Genomic DNA, 21,543 nt, shown 5'->3' on the forward strand with positions numbered 1-21,543 from the left:
ATAGACAGAGTTTCTAATTTTCTCTAAATTTAAACATAGTATAGTTTGGGTAAACCATTGGAAAACAGTGGGAGGATTAACCTCTTTCCAATTCAATAGTATAGATCTTCTAGCCATTAGTGTAAGAAAAGCAATCATACGATCCGCAGGAAGAGATGCAGCTTAGCTAAACAGAAAACATTTTGTGAAAGCAACTACCGCTGTCAGTCCCCGTATTGGTCCCGCTGCCCAGCTCCATTTTGAACAGAGGGAGGGAAATGGAGCACTCAGACGAAACACACACAGTCAAGAACATGCAAACTCCTTACGGACGGCACTAGATTTGAACCTGGGTCACTGGTGCTGTAATAGCATTGTCCCAACCGCTACACCCTTTTTTAGAAGATAGATAGTTTGATTTCCCACTTGTCAAGCCTATGCCTGAACACTGTCCAGGCATAGCTGCTTCATTCACTGAGGATTTGCGAAGGGAATTAAATATTGCCCAGTGCCCACTTCTGATCTTCGGATAGAAGGAGAGTCATTGATGAAACAGCTAAATGGTCTGGTGCCATCCCCTTGAAATGGATCAAATTGGCTGAAGACTGGCTTCTGTCTTGGTGGGAATCTCGGGAGGAAGCCAAGCTCATTTGACATTTCTGACTAAACGTAACTTATCTCTCCCATTCACATGGTGGAGCCTGCTCATGGTGAGAATGAGCATATACTCCTCCTCCACTGCCTGCTGGCATTTCTAAGCAGATGTGACAGGACTGCAGAGCTCTGATCTGATCCATTGGTTGAGAGATTGTGTAACGCTGTGTATTGCTACTTTTTCTGTTTCACGTGCAAGTTGCAGCTTCATCAGGATCAGTATTAGGCATTTTTTGTTATGCCTTTGCTGCTCTTAACCGGCTCTTCTGCCTTCCTGCTCGAATCATGATAACATTGGTAGAGTGATGCATCTGCTGGGCTTTGAGACTGCAGTGGTGGTGCGGGTCCATGGCATCTCATGGTCGCCCAGTTTTGTGCATACACATGGAACATAGAGAAGTGCAGGGACCGAAGGTCCTTTAACCCACCATGTTCTCACCAAACGAGATGCCAAATTGAACAAATCCTGTGTCTCCACCCCTCCCTTCCCTTCCTGTTCTAGTGTCCGTCATCAGTGTTGCTGTCATATCTGCTTTCACTTCCTCCTTCATGTCAGCGCACTACAGGAACCTACCATTCTCTTTTTAAAAACCTTGCATCACACGTCTTTCCCTCTCCACCGACCTTAAATTTATATCCTCTAGTATTCGACAATTCTGCCCAGGGATCTGCTTTGATTCATTCTGTTTTAGATCCAGCAGCAGGGCAGATCAGATGTTCCCATCTGAGCTGGCTGTTTGGTGCTTCTTTGTTTGATGATCCAAGATTATCTGAGCTGCAATTTGCTGCTAAATGCCAATTCCCTTCGCAACTGTTGCCAATTATCCAAGATGCATATTTTTGTATCTTATGGAAACAAAACTATTAAAAAATGATTATTTATGAATAAAATGGAAGAATAATGATTTTTTTTGCTTGTGGAAAGAGATCACCTTGTTATCTGGAACCTGAAGACTGGCGTTATAAAAGAACGAATGCGGCCTACGTATAAAGACCAACTTTCCTTGTTAAATGGCTTTCATTCTCACTCAAAGGATGAGTTCTACAATAACCTTCTGACCAAGAGGAAAAAGGGAGGAGTGTCAAGTGGTTCAGAAGGTAAGAGTATTCTAAGTGGTGCTGTGAGTTTAGATGTCTTTTTTTAGACATACTGCATGTAACACACCCCTCCAATTGAACTACACCCCCAGTACGTTTTGAACGGTGGGAGGAAATCGGAGCACCTGGAGGAAACCCTCACAGACATGGGGAGAACATGCAAACTCCTTACAGACAGTTCCGGATTTGAACCCTGGAAAAAAGGCCTGCTTTCAATGTGGCATGTTGGGCCCTCTTACAAACTAAAGTGAAGAATTTTGAAATGTTCCTTTTGTATAATTATGGTAAATATTGGAAGCAGTTTGTAAATTTTAAGCTGATTCAATACTACTGCATGAATGGAATTTTGTTTAAAGGATATTCAACTCATTTTCATTCAGGGAGGGAATACTGAATGAGTGTGAGTTATAAATATGTACATTAAAAATTTTAATTAGATATACAATATGGTAACAGGCTCTTTTGGTCCACGAGCCTGTGCTGTCCAATTACACGCGAATGACCTACAACCCCCGGTACATTTTTTAAATGGGTTGTTCCGTTTACACCATAAGCCCACAATTTGTGAATACAGATGTTTTATACAGATTATTTTTCTATGTTACGGTATATTTGGAATGATAATCTCGGATAAGTAGACAATGTGGTATTATTTGAGAAAGGAACTGAATGAGGGATTTGTTTGGATGAGATGGAATATTAAGAATAATTAACCATAGATTTTCTGAGGCAATTTTTTGTGTACCTGCTGTGGAAAATGATTGGAGAAAATGCTCTTCTACAGTCTCTTTGACAAGTATCTTACAGGTGTGAACTAGGTTGAACTATGAAGAAAATAGCAGAGAGTTTAAATAAAATAATTTTCCACAATTATCAATGTTATAATGATTAGATAATCTATATATGTTGAAATACATATTGTCCAGGACACAGGGAATAATTCCCTTTTTCATGCAGTGACATGAAATCCGTGACATCCATCCGCGAGAGCCTCAAGTTAATGGCTCATATGAAAGACAACACCTCCAACAATGCATTACCTCCTCTATTCTGCACTGGAGCACCTGCCCATCTATGTGCTCGAGCATCTGCACCAGAGCTAGAACCCAAAACCTCTTCACGAAAGGACATGAGCTCCTCCATCTGCTTCACCTGTAAAATTCTATATCAGCAAGTATTGGAAATTAAAAGAAAATAGTAGTCAAGTTCATTTCTAATTTTTGAAGAGTCCAATGGTAAATATAATTCCAATATTCTTATTGGAGTAAGGGTGGAAGCTGCTCATTATTAGTTCAGTTACGCAAACAATCAAGGTAGGGTGAACTATATGAGGGCATTTGTGAACATTCCTACAATCTAACAAACGCGGTCAAAGGATAAAAGATTGCTGAGAATTTTTTTTAACAGACACATATATTCAAATCTGACACAGAAAGGTGTTTGGACACAAAATGAAAGGGAGGATTTGAGATTAGTGGTTGAAATTTAATGAAGTAGTCACTGAGTCACAGAGAGTGGCCCTATTGCCCAGCACGTTCATGCCAACCTTTTGTGACCACGTGTACCAATTGCCTTTGCCTGCATTACGTCCATATCTTAATATGCCTTGCTTATTCAAGTTCTTGTCCAAATGTCTCTTAAACATGCTGATTTCTGTCTGATTCAACCACCTCCTCTGGCAATCCATTCCAGGTAACAACTACACCCTGTGTTTAAAAAAAATACAATTTTGCCCTCAAATTCCCCTTAAAATCCCAATCTTGTTCCTTACATTTTCCTTTATTAAAATGGGTAGATTCTCATTGAAAAATCTTCATTTTGGCAACCATTAACTCGCTTAGGAGTTACTATACATGAAAGGCAGTGAGAGGAGATGAAGGAGGAACCTCAACAGGAATCAACAGCGGATGAGAGGACCTCTTCGGCAGCACTGAAACCAAAGTTTCTTTCAATTAAGTCTGGTTGCGCAGAAAACAATAACCTCCTCCCCTTTCACCTCAGCTTTTTTTCCTCTTCTACCCTCCCACCCATATATATGTATCACCTCTTGCCTGTTGGCCTGTGCACCCTCTCTCTGCCCCTTCCCACTTCTCCTCTCCTCATCCCACATTATTTTAATCAGGCACTGCCTGCTCTTTGCTCATACCTTGACAGAAGAGTTCGGGCCCGAAATGTTGCTTACTGAGTTTCTCTTGCACTTTTGTGTCTTGCACTATGATCACAGAATTTGTAGACTTGTTTACTAGAAAGCAATCAGCATGCATTTGTTTTCCAAATTGTGTATTCCTGATTTAACGAACCTGTTTGATTTCAGCATTTATGACCCCCTGGGAAAAACGTAATGAAACCAAGACTGCACGGAAGAGAAGGCTAGAAAAGGACGTGGAACAGGAAATCACAATATTACAGCAGTTCTATAAAGAGAAGTCCAACCCTATTGATCAGTATCTGCTGAGCGGGGATGAGAAGGTGAGAAGCTCAAAACAACAATGTGTGCTCACCCAAGTGAAACACTGTTGCACCATCCAAATCTGTAGCTTCTATGCAGGATCCCATCCCCTGAGACAAATTCAGCTGAAGATCAATGAATACGAAAGCCTAATAGCCTGAATAAGCCTGATCTCGGAAGCTAAGCAGGCTCAGTACATGGAGGGGAGACCACCTGGGAACACCAGGTGCTGTAGGTCTCTGCGAGGGGCGCTGGACAAAGTGGCGACTCTCCGTCCGCCTTACGGTGGACAAAAGTTAAAGAATTTTGTGTATGTTACATTCTAAATGTAGTATGACATGACAATAATGGAACCTTTACCCTTTATCCTTTACACCTCAGAGAGATGATTGCCTATCCAGATTTACTGAAAATCAGATAACTACAATGCTGGAAATCTGAAATAGCAGGTCCAGGCAACGTTCTATGCAGAGAGAAACTGAGCTAAACCTTTAGGATGAAGATCCTTCATCAGAACTGAAAGAGTTAGTTTTAGAATGGATGTTCTTTTATAAAATGGATAAATGGCAAATAGAAGAAGGTTCACGTGACCTTGTTCTCGGCACATCCTGAAATCCCCGCTTAGCGCTTTGAGTCATTGCATTAATGCTCTTGATCTCTCCCTGCAACAGCACTGACTTATTCTTTCTCAAAGCCGTCCTATTTGAGTAGAGGGAGGCCTTACCCATGTCTCATTTACTTCCTGTGTTTCTGCCCCCTTGACCACATCAAGGATGGAGCTCACTTCCCATCCCACCGGCCTCTTGATTCTTCAGATCATCCTTAAATATTAATGTCGCTTTCAGTGACATCCACTCCCCTTTTGGCATTCTGAAAGGACCATCCTCTGGTCTGCTGTTGCATCCCCTCCAACTATTCCCAATATAGAAGTGCTTACCAATGCAATTGGAGGAGATGCAGTAACTACTCTTTTACCTCATCCCTTCTTACAGTCCAGGGACACAATTCCTTCTTGGTGAAACTTTTGCTTAGAGCATAGATCATAGAACAATACCGCACAACACAGCCCCGTCAGTCCACGATGTGCGGCTGATCTATATGAACCTACTCTGCATTAATCTCATCTTCCCCTTCCTCATTGTCTATAACCCTCCATTTTTCTTACATCCTTGTGCCCGTCTGAGTCTTTTAAATGTCACTATTGCACCAGCCTCCACCACCATCCATTCCAGGCAGCCACCAGTCTCTGTTTTAAAAACCAACTTCAGACACTTCCGCTAAACTTTCCTCCACTCACCTTAAATAGATGTCCTTTGGTATTGACCATTAACACTTGAGGAAAAGGTGCTGGCTGTCCACCCTATCCATGCCTCTTATAATTGTATACGCCTCTATGATGTCGCCTCTCATCCTCTGACACTCAAAAGGGAGCCTTAGATTGCTCAACCTTTCCTCACAAGTCACGTTCTCTCATCCAGGCTGCATCCTGGTAAATCTCCACTGCACCTTCCGCATTCTTCCTGTAACGAGGCAATCAAAACTGATCAATTGGATTCCCATCAGGGGACTTAGCACCAAACTGGTTAGGATTAGGGTTACCAATTCAGAATCAGTATTGTCACGGACAAGTCATGAAGTTCGGTGTTTTACAGCAGCGTCAAAGTGCAAACATTCATATTATAACCATTTTACAACATTACTATAAATATTAAAAAAATAATAATACTGCACGAAAAGTAAGGCCGTGTCTTTGGTTCACTGATTATTCAGGAATCTGATGGCAGTGGGGAAGAGGCTGCCCTTGTGCCGCTGAGTGTTGTCTTTAGGCTCCTGTACCTTTTTCCCGATGGTAGCAGAGTGAAGAGGATGGGGCCTGGCGGTGGGGATCTTTGAGGATAGAGGCCGATTTTTTTTAAGGCACTGTCTCATGGAGTGAAGTCTGGTGCCCGTGATGTCGCAGACTGAGCTAACAACCTCCTGAAGTTTATTCTTGTCCTGAGAATTGGTGCCTCCGTACCAGGCAGTGGTGCAATCTGCAATTTGCAGATTGAAAAAAAAATCAAAGGGCACTGACAATCAAAGAACTAAAGATTTTGCTTTACTCAAAAAACTCTAAGACTAGTGGTTAGCACAATGCTATTACTTGGTGCCTGCCACATTGACCACCGCCAGTGGGCTGATATCGCCTCAAACCGTGCATCTTGGCGCCTCACAGTAACCTCCTTTGAAGAAGACCGCAGAGCCCACCTCACTGACAAAAGGCAAAGGAGGAAAAACCCAACACCCAACCCCAACCAACCAATTTTCCCCTGCAACCGTGTCTGCCTGTCCCGCATCGGACTTGTCAGCCACCAACGAGCCTGCAGCTGACGTGGACATTTTACCCCCTCCATAAATCTTCGTCCGTGAAGCCAAGCCAAAGAAGAGAAGATTATATGGCCAGCAACCCAGGTTTGAATTTGGTGAACCATTCTCCCCATGTTCATGTGGGTTTCCTTTGTGCGCTCTGGTTTCCTCCCACATTCCAAAGACATTTAGAATTAGTAGATTAATTGGTCATAAAGCTTGTGCTGTATCTGTTTTTTAAAAAAAAACGCTCCATTAGGGGTTATTTCCAATGTAGGAACAGAAGGGAAACTATTTTACAGCAATATATTTACTGTAGTCTTTGTTTCAGATAATCATCTGCTCCTACTTTGCACACCATCTCGCTGTCTTTAGTTTGGAGTCTGAGTCTCACACACACACCCTCGAAGACAGAACATCAATGCTGTTCTTGCACAGTGCAGCTCTGACGAACAGCGGCAGCTATCTTGTGCTGTCAAACTATAATGAAGTGGAAAAAGTTAGCTATGTCACTTTGTGGGATTTGTCAGCTGGCAAGGTAAAAAAAAACATTCATTTTGTTGTAGTAGTTATCCAGCGTAAGAGGAAGGGCATGATTGTCAAGTTTTAGAAATAATGGTAAGCAAATTTCTTCAGAGTGTGACATTTCAACTACAATCAAACCCCTAGTATCTGGCTCCTATTGGTAGATGCCAGATAAATGTATTTTCTGGTTGCTTGAGACTTAACTCTTAAAATATCTAACTAATACACCTGCATTAAGAATAAACAATTTAAAGGACAAAAGACAAAAATGCTATGCTCAACTTGCACTGAACAAACTTCACTTGCTTGAATATATAAACCTTAAAGCATTTTACTTTATTTTCATTCACATTCTTTGAAAACATTTAACCATCCACCGCATCTGCAGGTTCTTCCCCCTCCACAGAGCCGCCTGAAAGAAGAACAATAACATTATAGATAATTAACCCCCCCCCCCACCAATTTATAGATAAAGCCTCTGACCGAGGCGGCTCTTACCCCAACAGTGAGTGGCATCAACCAGCTCTTCATCCTGGGTGACGCCATTGCTGTTTCACACAGCTGCTACGAGCAAAGCATGACCCAGGCCCTCCGCTGGCTGAATATTTCCTCCCATCTTCACAAATAATTTGTGTGTTACTTCAGAAAACATTTACAATTGTAGACGGGTATTTTACCTGTGATTTTATTCTTATTTATTTAAAATTTTTCATTTATTTTCCTTGATTTTTTTTTTGCCAATTGCTTAAGGCTGTCAGTTGCTTGAATTGAAGCTACCAGGGATTTTATTGCATTGTGGTGGCAATGACAATGGTCGTCCAATCTTCACATTGCTGGATCTTATGATGTACTATGCTCATCAGAAGCACCAGACTGGAATGGAGTGGGGGAAGAAATAAAGGAAAGTTTTGAGTGTGTTTCTGAAACTCAGGTTTCTGGAAGTGAGATGCATACATAGGAAAGGAAAAAGTAGATATCACTAATGGTCCTAATTAGAGATCTTCAATGAAGGGGGGAACAGTTCATGCTTCAGGTCCAAAGACACAACCACACAATCGTAAGTGCATTTGTAAAGAAACAGATCTTTCCATGAGCCATAACCAAGGTCTGATCAGCTCTCTCAATTGATTATACAATACTCCATGGCATTTTTTGCTGAAGCATTTTTAAAGCATCCAATGAATATTGATCCAATGATTCACAATCCTAAAGAAAATTCCCTAACCACTTTATCTAATTGTTCTCCCAAATTTTTGAGTCTCCTTGGAGTGTTTAAATGATGAGCTGCTCATACATATCCCCAGAGACTCTACCATTTATATATGCACTGAATATGAATCATTTGCCTGTATGTGTGCTTTGCATGTATGTGTGTTTGCTTGTTTTTGAATAGAGGACCAATCCAGTTACGCTTATAGAATCGGATGATAATAAACTTGAACTTGAAAATACAACCATAAGTATTCTTTTGAACACAGTATCAAAACTTTAAATATTTAGTAAAGTTGTTGATATGTAGTTAAACAAGTCTTTATCATATAAATATTAATATATTTTCATGGATTATTCTGCAAAAATCGATGTATTTGGCTATATAAGCTTTTTAAAAATTGTGTTTTATATACAGGTTAGAAAACGTTTAAAAAATGAACCAAATGTCTGTTGCATTGCCATAACGAATACTGCTGACCGAATTGTGTTTGGTGTTGCGGAAGTAAGCAGGTAATGTAGCTCAACAACTCTTTAGCTTTCAGTGACAGAAAGATGCTGACGATATTGAGATCATTACATCCATATCCCCTGGCATAGAGCCAGGGTACTGCTAACAGACAAGTTCACGAAGAAACCACCCCTTTTACAAAGTTAAAACAGCTCTTCAGACTTAGAATCAGAATTCATTGTCATGAACAAGTCACAAAATTGACAGGTGAAAATATTGCTATAAATTACATTAAAAAAATAAATTAGTGCAAAAGAAGAGAATATGATGTCATGTATGTGGTTTATTGTTCACTCAGAAATCTGATGGCCAAGGGAAGAAGCTGTTTTGTACCGTTGGGTGCTCGTCTTCAAGGTCCTGTAGCTGTTTTCTGATGGTAGCAGTGTATGGCCTCAGTGATGAGGGTCTTTGAGAATAGAGGCTGCTTTCTTAAGACAGCGCCTCAGGTTGATGTCTTTAATGGAGCACAGACTGATGCCCATGATGGCACTGGCCAACTTCACAAGTCTCTGTAGTCTTTTCCTGCCCTGTGCATTGGCACCTTGTAGAGCTCGTCGAAAGAATCAAAGACTTGTTGATCCAAACCAAGGCTTTTATTAGCAAAAGACAGGAGCTCTTCACAGGTGGCCGACCAGTCCGGAATGATCCGACCTGGCTAGGGACACAACCCTTTAAGGTCCAGACAATAGGCGTGGCTTAGCTCTCAGCCAATCGCTGTAAGCACAGTCTAGATACAGTAACTATATACACTCTATACATTGGTGATAGATCTGTACTATCACACACCTCCAAACCAGACAGTAAGGTAACCAGTTAGAAATTTGCAAGAGTCTTTAGTGACATTCCAAATCTTCTTAAACTCCTCACAAAATATAGTCGCTGGGTTATCATGAATCATGTTGATGCAATCTTCATGGAGGCCCCAGGATAGATCTTCAGAGATTTTGACACTTAAGATTTAAATTGAAAACTAAATAGACTGGTGAACCATTCAGCAATTTAACTATCATGTTTTTTACAAACCAGGCACCCCCATGCATATTATTTGTATGTTGGCATCATATGAGAATATTTTTACATGTTGAAAGAACACGCACAATTAATAGCGGGCGTGAGAAAGTCAAACCAGCAATTTATAGCAGGCGTTGGAATATAATAGCAGCAATGAAAAAATGCACACAATGGAAAAGTCACAAATTTTAGCGAGTGTGGAAATGCTATAGTGGCAATGAAAGAACGGGCACAATTTATAGCGGGTGTGACAAATTTTGATCTTGGGAATATTTCTTTGTACTGAATGCCAAGGTATTCCTATCAACAGGACATTCTGGCCAAGGCACCTGCATCTTATCAATATTCACATACCTTTATAGTTTCATCCATCTCTAAATCTATAATCTCCAGTCTATGTGTATGTACAGTCTATGTGTATGTGTACATACTTGTGCCCCTTGCACATCTCATTTCAAACCATTGAAACTCTATTTCTTTATTTCCCAAAGCCCTAAGCTCTTACAGGCCTTCCCTAAATCTCCCAACATTCCTTAAGATATTTTTGAACACACATTCTAATATTTCATAAGATGGCTCATTACCTTTTTTTCTATAACTTATATGTCTTTTAGAATCTGGCATTAATTGACCATCCTTAAATTCCATTAAGGTTGCAGTGTGAACAGCATTTGTAAACGGTTGCTGTGCTTCAGGTTAGGGAGTTCCAGATTTTGACTCAACAGCATTAAAAGGTATGGCTATGTGGTCACGCTGATCTCAGTGAGTGAAAGCAACATACTGAGTCGAGCAGGGTCAAATTGACTGTTCATTGTTTGAATCGGTGTGAGCTTAAGAACTCGCTCCCAGCAACCCCTGTGCTTTGCAGGGCAGAAGTGACATCAGCTTTTGGCCAAGGTCTGCCCCACACTCCGAGCCCTCCCAGTCACCGCTGGCTGCGGACTCGCCCGCGACTTCTGGAGCTGGTTCACTTGCTGTGTGAGAGAGCCGCCGCAGCTCATATTTCCAAGTCATTTTGGAGTTCCCATGAGCTTGCTGCTCTTGTCCTTCTTGATAAGATGTGGGTTTAAGAGCAACTGCATCACATTTTCTAGATGGACCAGCAGCTACTCTGTGAGTGGTGAAAGGAATGAATGTTTAGGGTGGTTGATAGTGTCCTCAATCAAAAAGGCTGCTTATTCCTGGACAGTCTTGAATTTCTTGAGAGTTTGCATTACACTCATTCAGCCAGGTGGGGACTACTCGTCGCACTCCTGATTTTATGTTTTGCTAATAGCAGGAAAGGTTTGTGGTGTTGGTTCCCTCAGGATTCCCAGCCCTGACCTGTTCTCCTCTCGTAGGCACACATTTATATAGCCAGACTAGCTGACGTTATGATTAATGATGACCCCTAGGGTATTGGTGAAGGTAACATCATTGAATGTCAAGGGTCTGGAGCAGATGGGTAGTTACCCAGCACTTCTATGGTGCAAAGACATGTAATGTTTTGGCATCTTTTACAATGTATTTTGTTTCTGTAATTTCATGGATCGGCATTAGACTTGCTGAATTGGGTTGTCCATTGCTTCTTTCCAATAGGGGTGCATTCAAATCACCAATGTTATAAATAGTACATCTGGAAATTGACACAAAAGGTGTTGACAACAGTCAGATGTCAATCATCATGCAAACCACCTGGCAAAGATTGAAGCTTGAAGCTTCAGGAAGCACCCAACCCAGAGCCCTACCCAAGATTTAACCATTCTTCTTCAATGAACCACCCTTTTTTGTGTTACTGTTTACAAGTTAACTGAAAGAAAATAAACAAACATTCACCAAATTTATATCAATAAAAGAAAAATAAATTGAAATAGGTTCAAATCAGAAGGGACATAAAAGTCTTTATTGCTTCTTACAGGTTCTGCATTGATTTGAATGTTTTTTTAATTCATTTTTGGAAAAGACCATAAGAAGTTGAGTGAACAGAGAAGTGGATCACGCAGATCCAGAGGGAGAAATGGTCAGGACCCTTTATTGAGACTAAATAAAGCAGAACCAAAAAATACTAAAAATAGACTTTATTCAAACTATTTACAAAAGGAAACCCATTCAAAGTCCCTCCCATCTTGAGTTGGCGCCCATACATTTCCATCATCGTACATTGGAACAGTTGTAAACACACATTACAAGACAAGTAGCACCAGGGATTGTTCCTCGTTTTCACTGAACACATATATTAGAAGACGACCAGCAGCAGGGATTGTTCCTCATTCATTAAAGTTGCTTAAAATACAATGCTCTAGGTTTTGTGAAATGGATGCTGTGGTTTGGAAATATGTACCAGTGTTAAATTCATTCACACTGGGAATGTTCAAAAAGAGACAATTGGAAAATGGAAATGGTTTAAGGATTTAATTGAAATCCACATTCTTCAGCTAAGGCCTGCAGTGAAACATTAAATCACTCCATTCAAAAGATCATTTAACTGGCATGCTGTACAATTTCTTCTACTGTGATACTATCATTAAGATTTTGCAGCCATTGTAAGAATCCATTTTACCCACATAACTGAATTTGAAAGCATTATTTAACCACACAGCAGAATCTATGAAAAATCACATCAGGAATATTGAGTGTTGGTTAATTGTGGGAAACTTCAGTTTATAATGGAGCATGATTGATGAAGTTCTGTGTGAGCAGCTATGGCTGTGCACAATGAATAAGTATTTCGGTTTACTTTGATAAGCATTTCTCCAAATAGAATTTGCAACATGATCTTGAATATTAATAATAGGATACGCATGTCAAATAATTCTATTGAACGACTTAATTATGTAATTTTATACGCTATTTACAAATTGTTTTTAGCAAAGTAATCCCTCTTGAACACAATGGTGAACATTGATTAAATTAGCTGTCATTGTACAGGAATACTCAGAAATGCATTATTAGCTTTTCAGATCAGGTGTCCAACAACTGTATGTCACATTTCTGTCAATATCTGTGTAATTATTCAGGTTCTATTTCTCAGTGCTCCTGGTAATAAGAGCAGCTTTGGAACATTTTGATAACTTGTAGATTATGGCATCTTGACAGTGTGTGTGTGTAATATATATATATATATATATATATATATATATAAATAATGTGGCCCCCGCCTCCATAAACAGAAGGAAGCTTATTTTTAATAGAAAACCAGTCAGATTTAAAATATAGGGAAATCACCTTACTTGATGTTGAACCAGCAGTACTTATTTCTAAAAAATGCAAGTGTGTTCAGTAGGTTTCTGACATGGTAAAACCCCATGTTAGACCCCATAGGATCTAAGACGCAAATTGAATCCAATAAGGTGTTGGTAATGGGAAACAGAAGGTAGCTTTTGATTTTAATCTTGTGACTAGTAATGTAACTCAGGCCTTGATTCTTGTATCCTTGCTGTATGTATATTAATTATTTGTATATGGATGGAGGTATCTGATTAGTGACACTGCACAGAACATGAAAAGTGGTGGTGTTAATAGCGAGGTGAGGCATAGGCTAGACCAGCCATTCTCAATCCTTTTCAGCTATGCCCCCTCCCCAACCCCCCAGGACTCTGCTTAAAGTTTGACCTCTTCCTTCCCTGAGAAGGTCAAGTTTTGTTTTCTTCGTACTTCTCTACTGACAACATTTAAAAAATTATGTAGCATCAGTTGAAAAGAAAACAAGGCTTTTATTTAAATGTACTGTGGTCCCCATTGAGAATTGCTGGTCTGGAAGATGATATTCATTAGTTGGTAAAATGGACAGAGCACTGGAAGATTGGATTTAATCGTGATACGTGCAGGATGATGCATTTTTAGAGAACGAAAGGACTGCCATTTTGGAGGACGGAAAAAGGAAGATCATACATGGAGAAGAAAGGTCAAGAGAATCCCTGAAGATCATCGTAAGAGGTAGATAAGATGGTGAAGGCAGTATACAGGACAGTCACCTACTATCTGGAACATAGAATAAGAACAGGGAAGTTATGGTACAATCTTATAAAACTTTAGTTAAGCCACAGCCAGAGTTCTGATCTACTGGACTATACTAAGATAGTATAAGGGAAATTCACCAGGATCATGGGTTTTTCCAGGATCAGGCCCTTTTGACCCACGACCCCATGACACCCAATTACTCCCAAATGACCTACAACCCCCCCAGAACATTTTGCACAGTTGGAAGAAACCCACGCAGACATAGATAGGACATATCTACGCTCATTAAAGATTATCAGAAAATGGGTTAACGGGCTTTTCTCCCCCCTTTGGAACAGAGGAGGTATGGTGGAGGGGGGAAAAGAAGAACATGGAGAGTTATTTAAAACTAGAAGGCAGGGGCTAAGGGGATCTGAAGAACATTTTCACTGGAGAATGGTTGGACTCTGGAGCACATTGCTTGAGGGAATGTTGAAGGCAGGCACTCTTACAATATTTAAAAGAGACGTGCACAAATTTCCAGACGCTAAAGGCTACAGATACATGCAGGTAAAATTGGATTCAATGAGTCCTTGAGAGTTGACATAGACTCAGTGGTCCAAAGGGATTGGTTCTGAACTGTGCAACTATGACGCTAAACAAAAAACACAATAGCAAAGCCATTCATCTGCATCTCCAGAGGTGCTAGCCCAAACTGTACAGCTCTCTGTGCATAGTTCTTTATCAACTTAATGTTAATAGTCGGTTTGCATTTTGTAGTCAGTATGTTTTAACACAGTATCGCAAATTCATTTAGTGTAATGATATTAGTATCTCCCACCTGTGCTCTATAGTTTTTGATACTCACTCGATCAATATATCAAAAGTTTGCATTTCTTATTTTACTTTATTAAAAGACTGAAAGTATGGGATCCATTCAGAAAAGGCCACAAGACCATTCGGAGTTACAAAAACCTTAACTTTGGGACAAACAGTGCAGTGCATTTGACGGATGGTGGATCAAAAGCCATCGTTCTGGCAGGTACGTGCAGTCTGTATCGTTGAATTTATGAGGGTAAACTGCTTTAAGATCAAGTTCTTCTTTTCTGCTTTAAGCCTCCCCACCCATTTAAAAAAAAACACAATAAACTGTAGCTTAGGATTAATGCTGAATTTAGATCACAGAGGTATGCAAAAACCATTCAGAAATAGTAATAAAGACCAACTTGGGGGCAAAAGAGGGATGGCATGGAAAAGTTGGCCAAAGAATAGCTGACAGAATGCAACTCTGACAAGTGCAAGGTCAGTGACAGACAGGGTCAGAGGATCATTGTGTAGGACAGAGACTTGGGATACAAGTACATAGTGCCCCAAAAGTGGCAATACAGGTGGGTAAAGAAGCTGTTTAACACACTTGCCTTTAATAGGAAAGGCAGTGAGTAAAGAGTGGAGACGTTCCATTACACCTATACAAAACATGGGGGAGGCCACAGAATTTTGTAATTCAGGTTGAGTTAACATTACATTGGAAAGGGTGCAGAAAAGATTCACAAGGATGGTAATAGAATTGGAGAGCTTGAATTTATAGGGAGAGACTAATAGGCTGGGGCTTTCTTCCCCAGGAGGGTAAAAGTTTGAGGGATAACTTTAGAATCACAAGAGGGATAGTCCTTTTCCCAAGGAGGGCGAGTCTAAAACTAAAGGGGATAGATTTAACATGAGAGGGAAAAATGTTTCAAGGGTATCTGAGGGGCACCTTTTTCCATTTTGGCAGTGCTGGCTACGTGAAACAAGCTGCCAGAGGAAGCGGAAGAGGCAGGAATGATTAGAATTTTAAAAGACATTTAGAAAGATACATAGGTTTAGAAGGATATGGGACTATGTAGACAAAGTGCTGTAATATCTACATGATCAAACCAAAATGTATACAAATAACTTTGAATAAAATCTTGAACATGCACTTGAATTATGAGAATTGTTTGATTACAAATTTTAAACTGTGAAGCACAAGGGTAAATAATCCCAAACATTATGGAGAGCACTGTATCTCAAAGCCCCTTCAATGCTACTCTCATATGTACACCTTGCAGTCCTTTTGAGGCAGTCTCTGTAAATTATTTCCCACACACATTTCCCTTAAACTTTCTTCCCCTCAACTTAAAAGGCATGTCCTCCAGTGCAGCTATTCTCCACGGGGGGCCCACGGCTCCCCCCAGAAGCCACAGCACTTTTAAGTGAAAGCCCACTTTTCTTTTCACCTCAGGTAACAATTTTTTTTAATATTTTTTATGTAGTCAATAGAAGTACAGAAGAAACCAAAACAACTGCTTAACAGGGAAGGGGGCCCATAAACTTTGAGCAGAGACCGAGGGGGGATGGGGGGGGGGGCGCATAGCCAAAAGAAATGTTGAGAATGGCTGCAGTAAGTGTGATACTTCTATCCTGAGGAAAGGATTCTGACTGCATTGTATCAATGCCTCTCATCCTCCTACAGTTTAGAGAAACAAACCAGGTTTGTCCCAACTCTCCCCACAATTCACACCTTCTAAATCAGGCAGCATTCTGGTAATGGAGTTCTGTGCACTTTCCAAAGCCTCCACATCCTTCCTGTAATGGGGCATCCAGAATTCAAAAGTGCAGCCTAACATAAGTTTCATAGAGCTGCAACAGGATTTCTTTGCTTTTGTATTCAATGCTTGTCCTATAAGCGAAACATATCACTACACCCTTTGTTAACCACACTATACACTTATTGGCCACTTTCAATGTGCTATGGATTTGGACCCCCAGATCCCTCTGCATATCAATGCTTTTAAAAACCCTGCCATGTACTGAATTAATTCCCCTTACATTTGACCTCCCAAAAGTGCAACATCTCACACTCATCCTGATTAAACTGCATCTAGATCCTGTTGTACGAGTTGATAGCCCTTGACACTGTCCACAAAACCACCAATCTTTGTATCATCTGCAAACCTATGTTTTCATCCAAGACATTTATATATACTACAAACAGGAGTCCCAACACCATGATCACAGGCCTCCATCCCAAAAGACAAACCTCCCATTACTGTACAAATTGGTGATCCAACTGAAAATTGTATCAGTTCAGACTGGAGGTAAATGGACTACCCTAGGTGTCAGTATAATTCTGCTTTACTTAACAGATTTAATTCATCACAAATAATTTCCATATCTGCAAATACAAAACCTAATTTATTGACTTGTGAAGATATTAGAGATTTCAAGAACAGAAAGGTCTTGATCAACCTTTATAAAAACAATGGTTTAGCCAATAATTGGAGTAGTGGAGACAATTCTAGGCACCTTTTAATAAATATGTAAAGGCTCCATAGAGGGTGCAGAAGAAATTTATCAATGTGATTCCCAAGTATGAGTGATCTCCTTTGAGACTTGTATAGTTAAGGTGGTTCTCCTTGGAATAGATTAGGGAATCAGACAGAGATATCCTAAATAATCTCAGGGTAGATAGAGGGAAGGAGGGAGTCAAGATGAGAAGAATGAATGTAGGGAATGGCAGAGGAACCAAATGAAGTCAAAAAATAAATAAATGCAGCAACAGTTTAGGGTCTGGAATGTAGTGACAGAGAGTTGTGGCAATGGATTCAATTGTAGCATTCAGGAGAGCTGGATAAACATCTGGGAGAAAAAAAAATCAAGCCTAGGAAGGTGAGGTGAGCTGCTCTTACAGAACCTGAACAGGTCATATGGCCTCCAATTGTGCTGACATCTGCTTAATTCTCAGTTAATACCTGGGTATAGAATGACTTCTTGGCTGAACAAGTCTTCTGAACCGTACAATTTTCTTCATTATTTGCTGTCAAATACACAATAAGATTTGCTGTTGAATGCAACCCAGAGAACTACAAGCACCAACTTGCAATTCCTTACCAGAAAAATATAGGCTACAGCACATTGCACAAAAATACCACTTCCTCCATTTTCCATACCTTGATGAGGGGCTCAAGCCCAAAACAGTGGTTATGTACCTTTATCTTTGCTATATAAAGTATACTGTTTGACAAGTGGAGTCTCTCCAGCATTGGGGTTTTTACTTCAACCAGACTTTCAGGTTTTACTTCCTTACCAAATTTTTAAACAATCATTTGCATCTCATTAAATTTACCAAAGACAATTGGGATTGTACTCGCTGGAGTTTAGAAGATTGAGAGGGGATCTCATAGAGACCTATAAAATTCTGGCAGGACTGGACAGAATGGATGCAGATGGGATGTTTCCAAGGATGGGGAAATCCAGAACCCGGGGCCATAGTTTGAGGATAATAGGCAAACCATTTAGGACCGAGATGAGGAGGAATTTCTAGACCCAGAGGGTGGTGAATCTGTGGAATTCAGAGGCAGGTTCATTAAATATATTTAAGAGGGAATTAGATCTATTTCTTCAGTATAAGGGTATTTAAGGTTACGGAGAGAAGGCGGGGACGGGGTACTGAACTTTAAGATCAGCCATGATCTCGTAGAATGGCGGAGCAGGCTCGAAGGGTCGAATGACCTACTCCTGCTCCTATCTTCTATGTTTCTATCTTAATATGGGGACACACAATGTGACAGAAATTAAGTGGTTATAGACCATTAAATTATAAAAGTGCAATTTTAAAAGGATGATTCATCGTATAGCTCCAACTATGCTCCATTCACAAGGAGCAAAGGCAAGCTGCCATCAGGTAACTAATTATCCACCTGAAAAGAGCCAAAAGAATACTAACAGTGAATTATTAAAGTACCACCTCACATGGAAAGGATGAAAGTCAGTGCCACAAAGAGGAAAATATGATTTTGTTTTAGTGAAACCTGAGATCATTATGTTCAAAGAAAAGTTGTCATCAGTTTTCCCTCAAGGAAGTTCTGTAACCATATCATAAACACCTATTTGAAATATTTCAATACATTAACTGCCCTCTCTTGTGCCTTAGGTGATGTGAGTGTATGGGATCTAGATGGTGGCACAGTACTGTCAACTTTTACTCCTGACAGTACCATTACAACCATGAATCTAGCAAATGACAACAACCTCATTCTCCTTGGCATGAGCAACAACCCTGCCCTCATCACCTTAAAGATGACGAAGAATATACTTCAACTAATTCCAGAAGGAGAAGATATGTTTGGAGAAGCATCTAGTAGCAGCGAAGATGATAATTACTATTAAAATCACTGGCTTAACTGAAATTCTTGGCATGCCTCTGAGGATCCGAAATGTGGAAGTTACCACTTAGCGCATATTATTGAATTTTGCCAAGTCTTTAAGCCCAGGAACTCTCACAAAACAAAAAGTAGTTTCATTAAAGCACGTTATCTTGTAGGTGCTTTCAAAACTGGAATTTCATGGTTTTTGAATAAATTATGACTGATCAGTATCTTTCATTTTCTATTCAGAAAGTTATTCCAAACAACCTGCAAATACTGTTCAGAATTAATGTCTCTATTTAAAAAAAAATTCAAATAGTTAATCCACTGATTTTCAACTTTAATAAGAGATCAGCATTCAAAGGAGATTGATTCACACTATTCAGTCCAGACACATTCAGATCATTTGATTACACAATGCCCTGTTTTTCAAAAATAACCAACTTTAATTCTATGGTTTAAGAAAATAAAACCCATTGTTCAATTTGTATTGTTCTCAGTACAGCACAAAAACAACAAAAATCTGTCAGAAATCACAGAAAAGTATTGATTTTATAATACTTTCTAGGTGCTCAGAAAGCTTCTTCCCGGAATATCCAATCTGAAAACGTTTCGAGATTCTGACATTTTTTGCAGTTTTTGTACACAAAATATGCATGATCAACATTTGTGTCCCTCACAGCACAATTTCACATCTGTTTAGCAACCATATAAAATGACACAATTTGCTTTGGAAATACAGCAGTAATTACCTTTTATATGGACGTGCGTGCTTCTTTTCTTCCTGCTCTGTTACATATCCTCAGCTAGAGGGACTGTTGAGCAAAGATGTTTCATATCAAGGCAACCCAAAAGATGCACTGAGCAGTCAACAATTTTCTGGGGAGACTATGCTGAGCTCTTAATAGCAGGCGATCCAAAATTGCCAACAGTCCATGACCATCAAAACATCAGCATTCCCTCTTTAACCTTTCCCTGAAACTCAGTTCCTGAAGTTCAGGCAACATCCTAATAAATCTTCTCTGTACTCTTTCTATCTTCAGAATCAGAATTTATTGTCGTGAACAAGTCATGAAATTCAGTCTTTTGCAGGCAGCGTCATAGAGCAAACATTCATATAACCATCGTACAACATTACTAAAGAGAAAAAATATATATATCAATAATAATGTAGGAAAAGTAAGGCAGTGTCTTTGGTTCATTGATTATTCAGGAATCTGATGGCAATGGGGAAGAAGCTGTCCTTGTGCTGCTGAGTGCCCATCTTTTCCCTGATGGTAACAGAGTGAGAGGATGTGGGCTGGGTGGTGGGAGGGGGTCTTTGAGGATAGACACTGCTTTTTTTTTATAAAGACACTGGTGTAATGGATTATGTTATATATAGGTATGTTTTTCAAAGATAGATCGTGGGGTTTTTAGTTAGGTCACACACAGATACAAACATTTCAAATCAGATCTCATTTAAAATGTCAGAGCTCTGCTCAAGCCAGACAGTCCAGGCTCCGAGTGCCTTTGCAAAAACTTTGAAGAATGCCTATAAGGACTTCACAAGTAAGTGTTAATTGGACATACTATGGAGTAATGGATTATTGTTTTGGAAAGCAACAGATGAATCGACTCAAAGATTAGGTCTGGTGCTGCAGTCTGACTGAATGCAGTTTGCTGTTCTGGGAAGGTCATGTGGTTTTGAGAGAGAGAGAGAGAGAGAATTCAGTTCTACAGTTCAGCAGCAGCAGCTGGGACTGGAACAGGACAAGCTGGCAAACTGGTGGAAAAAAACCATTTTGAAGTCCTTATTTCATCCTGGTGAAAGCCCTTGTGGTCCATATAAGAGGAGATGGCTGGCTGTATATAAGGCAAATAAGGGAAACAGAAAAGGAACTGTGGTGACCTGAAAGAAAAAGGTTATCATCTGGAAAAACATGATGGGGCAAGTTTCTTTGGCAAGACACTGAAGTGGAAGGAATCAGTTTGTGTCCAACAAGCAACAATCTCTCTAAAAACCAAAAGAACCTTCCTAGAACAGCAAACTGCATTCAGACAGACTGTGGCACCGGACCTAATCTTCAAGCCCATTATTCTGTTGCTTTCCAAAACAATAATCCATTACTCCACAGCATGTCCGATTAACACCTACTTGCGAAGTCCTTATAGGCATTCTTCAATGTTTTTGCAAAAACACTCAGAGCCTGGACTGTCTGGCTTGAGCCAAGCTCTTGCATTTTAAATGAGATCTGTTTTGAAGTGCTTGTATCTGTGTGACCTAAAAACCCCACAATCTATCTTCCAAAAACATATCTATACACAATATAAAATATAACAATCTATCACACCGCCTCATGTAGATGCTCTCAATGGAGTGAAGTCTGATGCCTGTGAATTTACAGGCCAATTTAACAACCAACTGGAGTTTATTCTTGTCCTGAGAGTTGGTGCCTCCATACCAGGCAGTAATGCAACTAGCCAGAATGCTCTCCATGGTACACCTGTAGAAGTTTATTAATCTTTGGTGACATACCGAATCTCCTCAAACATCAACGAGGAGGCTCATATTTACTATCAATAATAATATCCAAATACTTAATACGATCAGACCATTTAAACTTCACAATCTGTCTACAAGACAAATAGTCCACTTCAGCTAAAGGCATAATTTTACTTTTTTCCCAGTTTAT

The 21,543-nt window shown here is 40.0% G+C and overlaps 1 protein-coding gene across 4 annotated transcripts in view; it reads left to right on the forward strand.

Moving 5' to 3' along the window:
• LOC138764485 (uncharacterized) overlaps window positions 1-19,103 on the forward strand; it is a 153,982-nt gene extending 134,879 nt beyond the window's left edge. For 3 of the 4 annotated variants that reach the window (XM_069940472.1, XM_069940492.1, XM_069940481.1), the window contains 6 exons: window positions 1,559-1,731; window positions 4,046-4,200; window positions 6,858-7,064; window positions 8,679-8,773; window positions 14,618-14,742; window positions 18,655-19,103. In XM_069940472.1, the coding sequence (XP_069796573.1) occupies window positions 1,559-1,731; window positions 4,046-4,200; window positions 6,858-7,064; window positions 8,679-8,773; window positions 14,618-14,742; window positions 18,655-18,890 (991 nt within the window). In that variant the 3' untranslated portion in view covers window positions 18,891-19,103. The remainder of the gene's footprint in view (window positions 1-1,558; window positions 1,732-4,045; window positions 4,201-6,857; window positions 7,065-8,678; window positions 8,774-14,617; window positions 14,743-18,654) is intronic. The other variant, XM_069940503.1, reaches the window with a different exon arrangement.
• The last annotated feature ends 2,440 nt before the right edge of the window (window positions 19,104-21,543 follow it).

Source organism: Narcine bancroftii, chromosome 1 (assembly GCF_036971445.1).
Source record: "Narcine bancroftii isolate sNarBan1 chromosome 1, sNarBan1.hap1, whole genome shotgun sequence".
NCBI lineage: Eukaryota > Metazoa > Chordata > Chondrichthyes > Torpediniformes > Narcinidae > Narcine > Narcine bancroftii.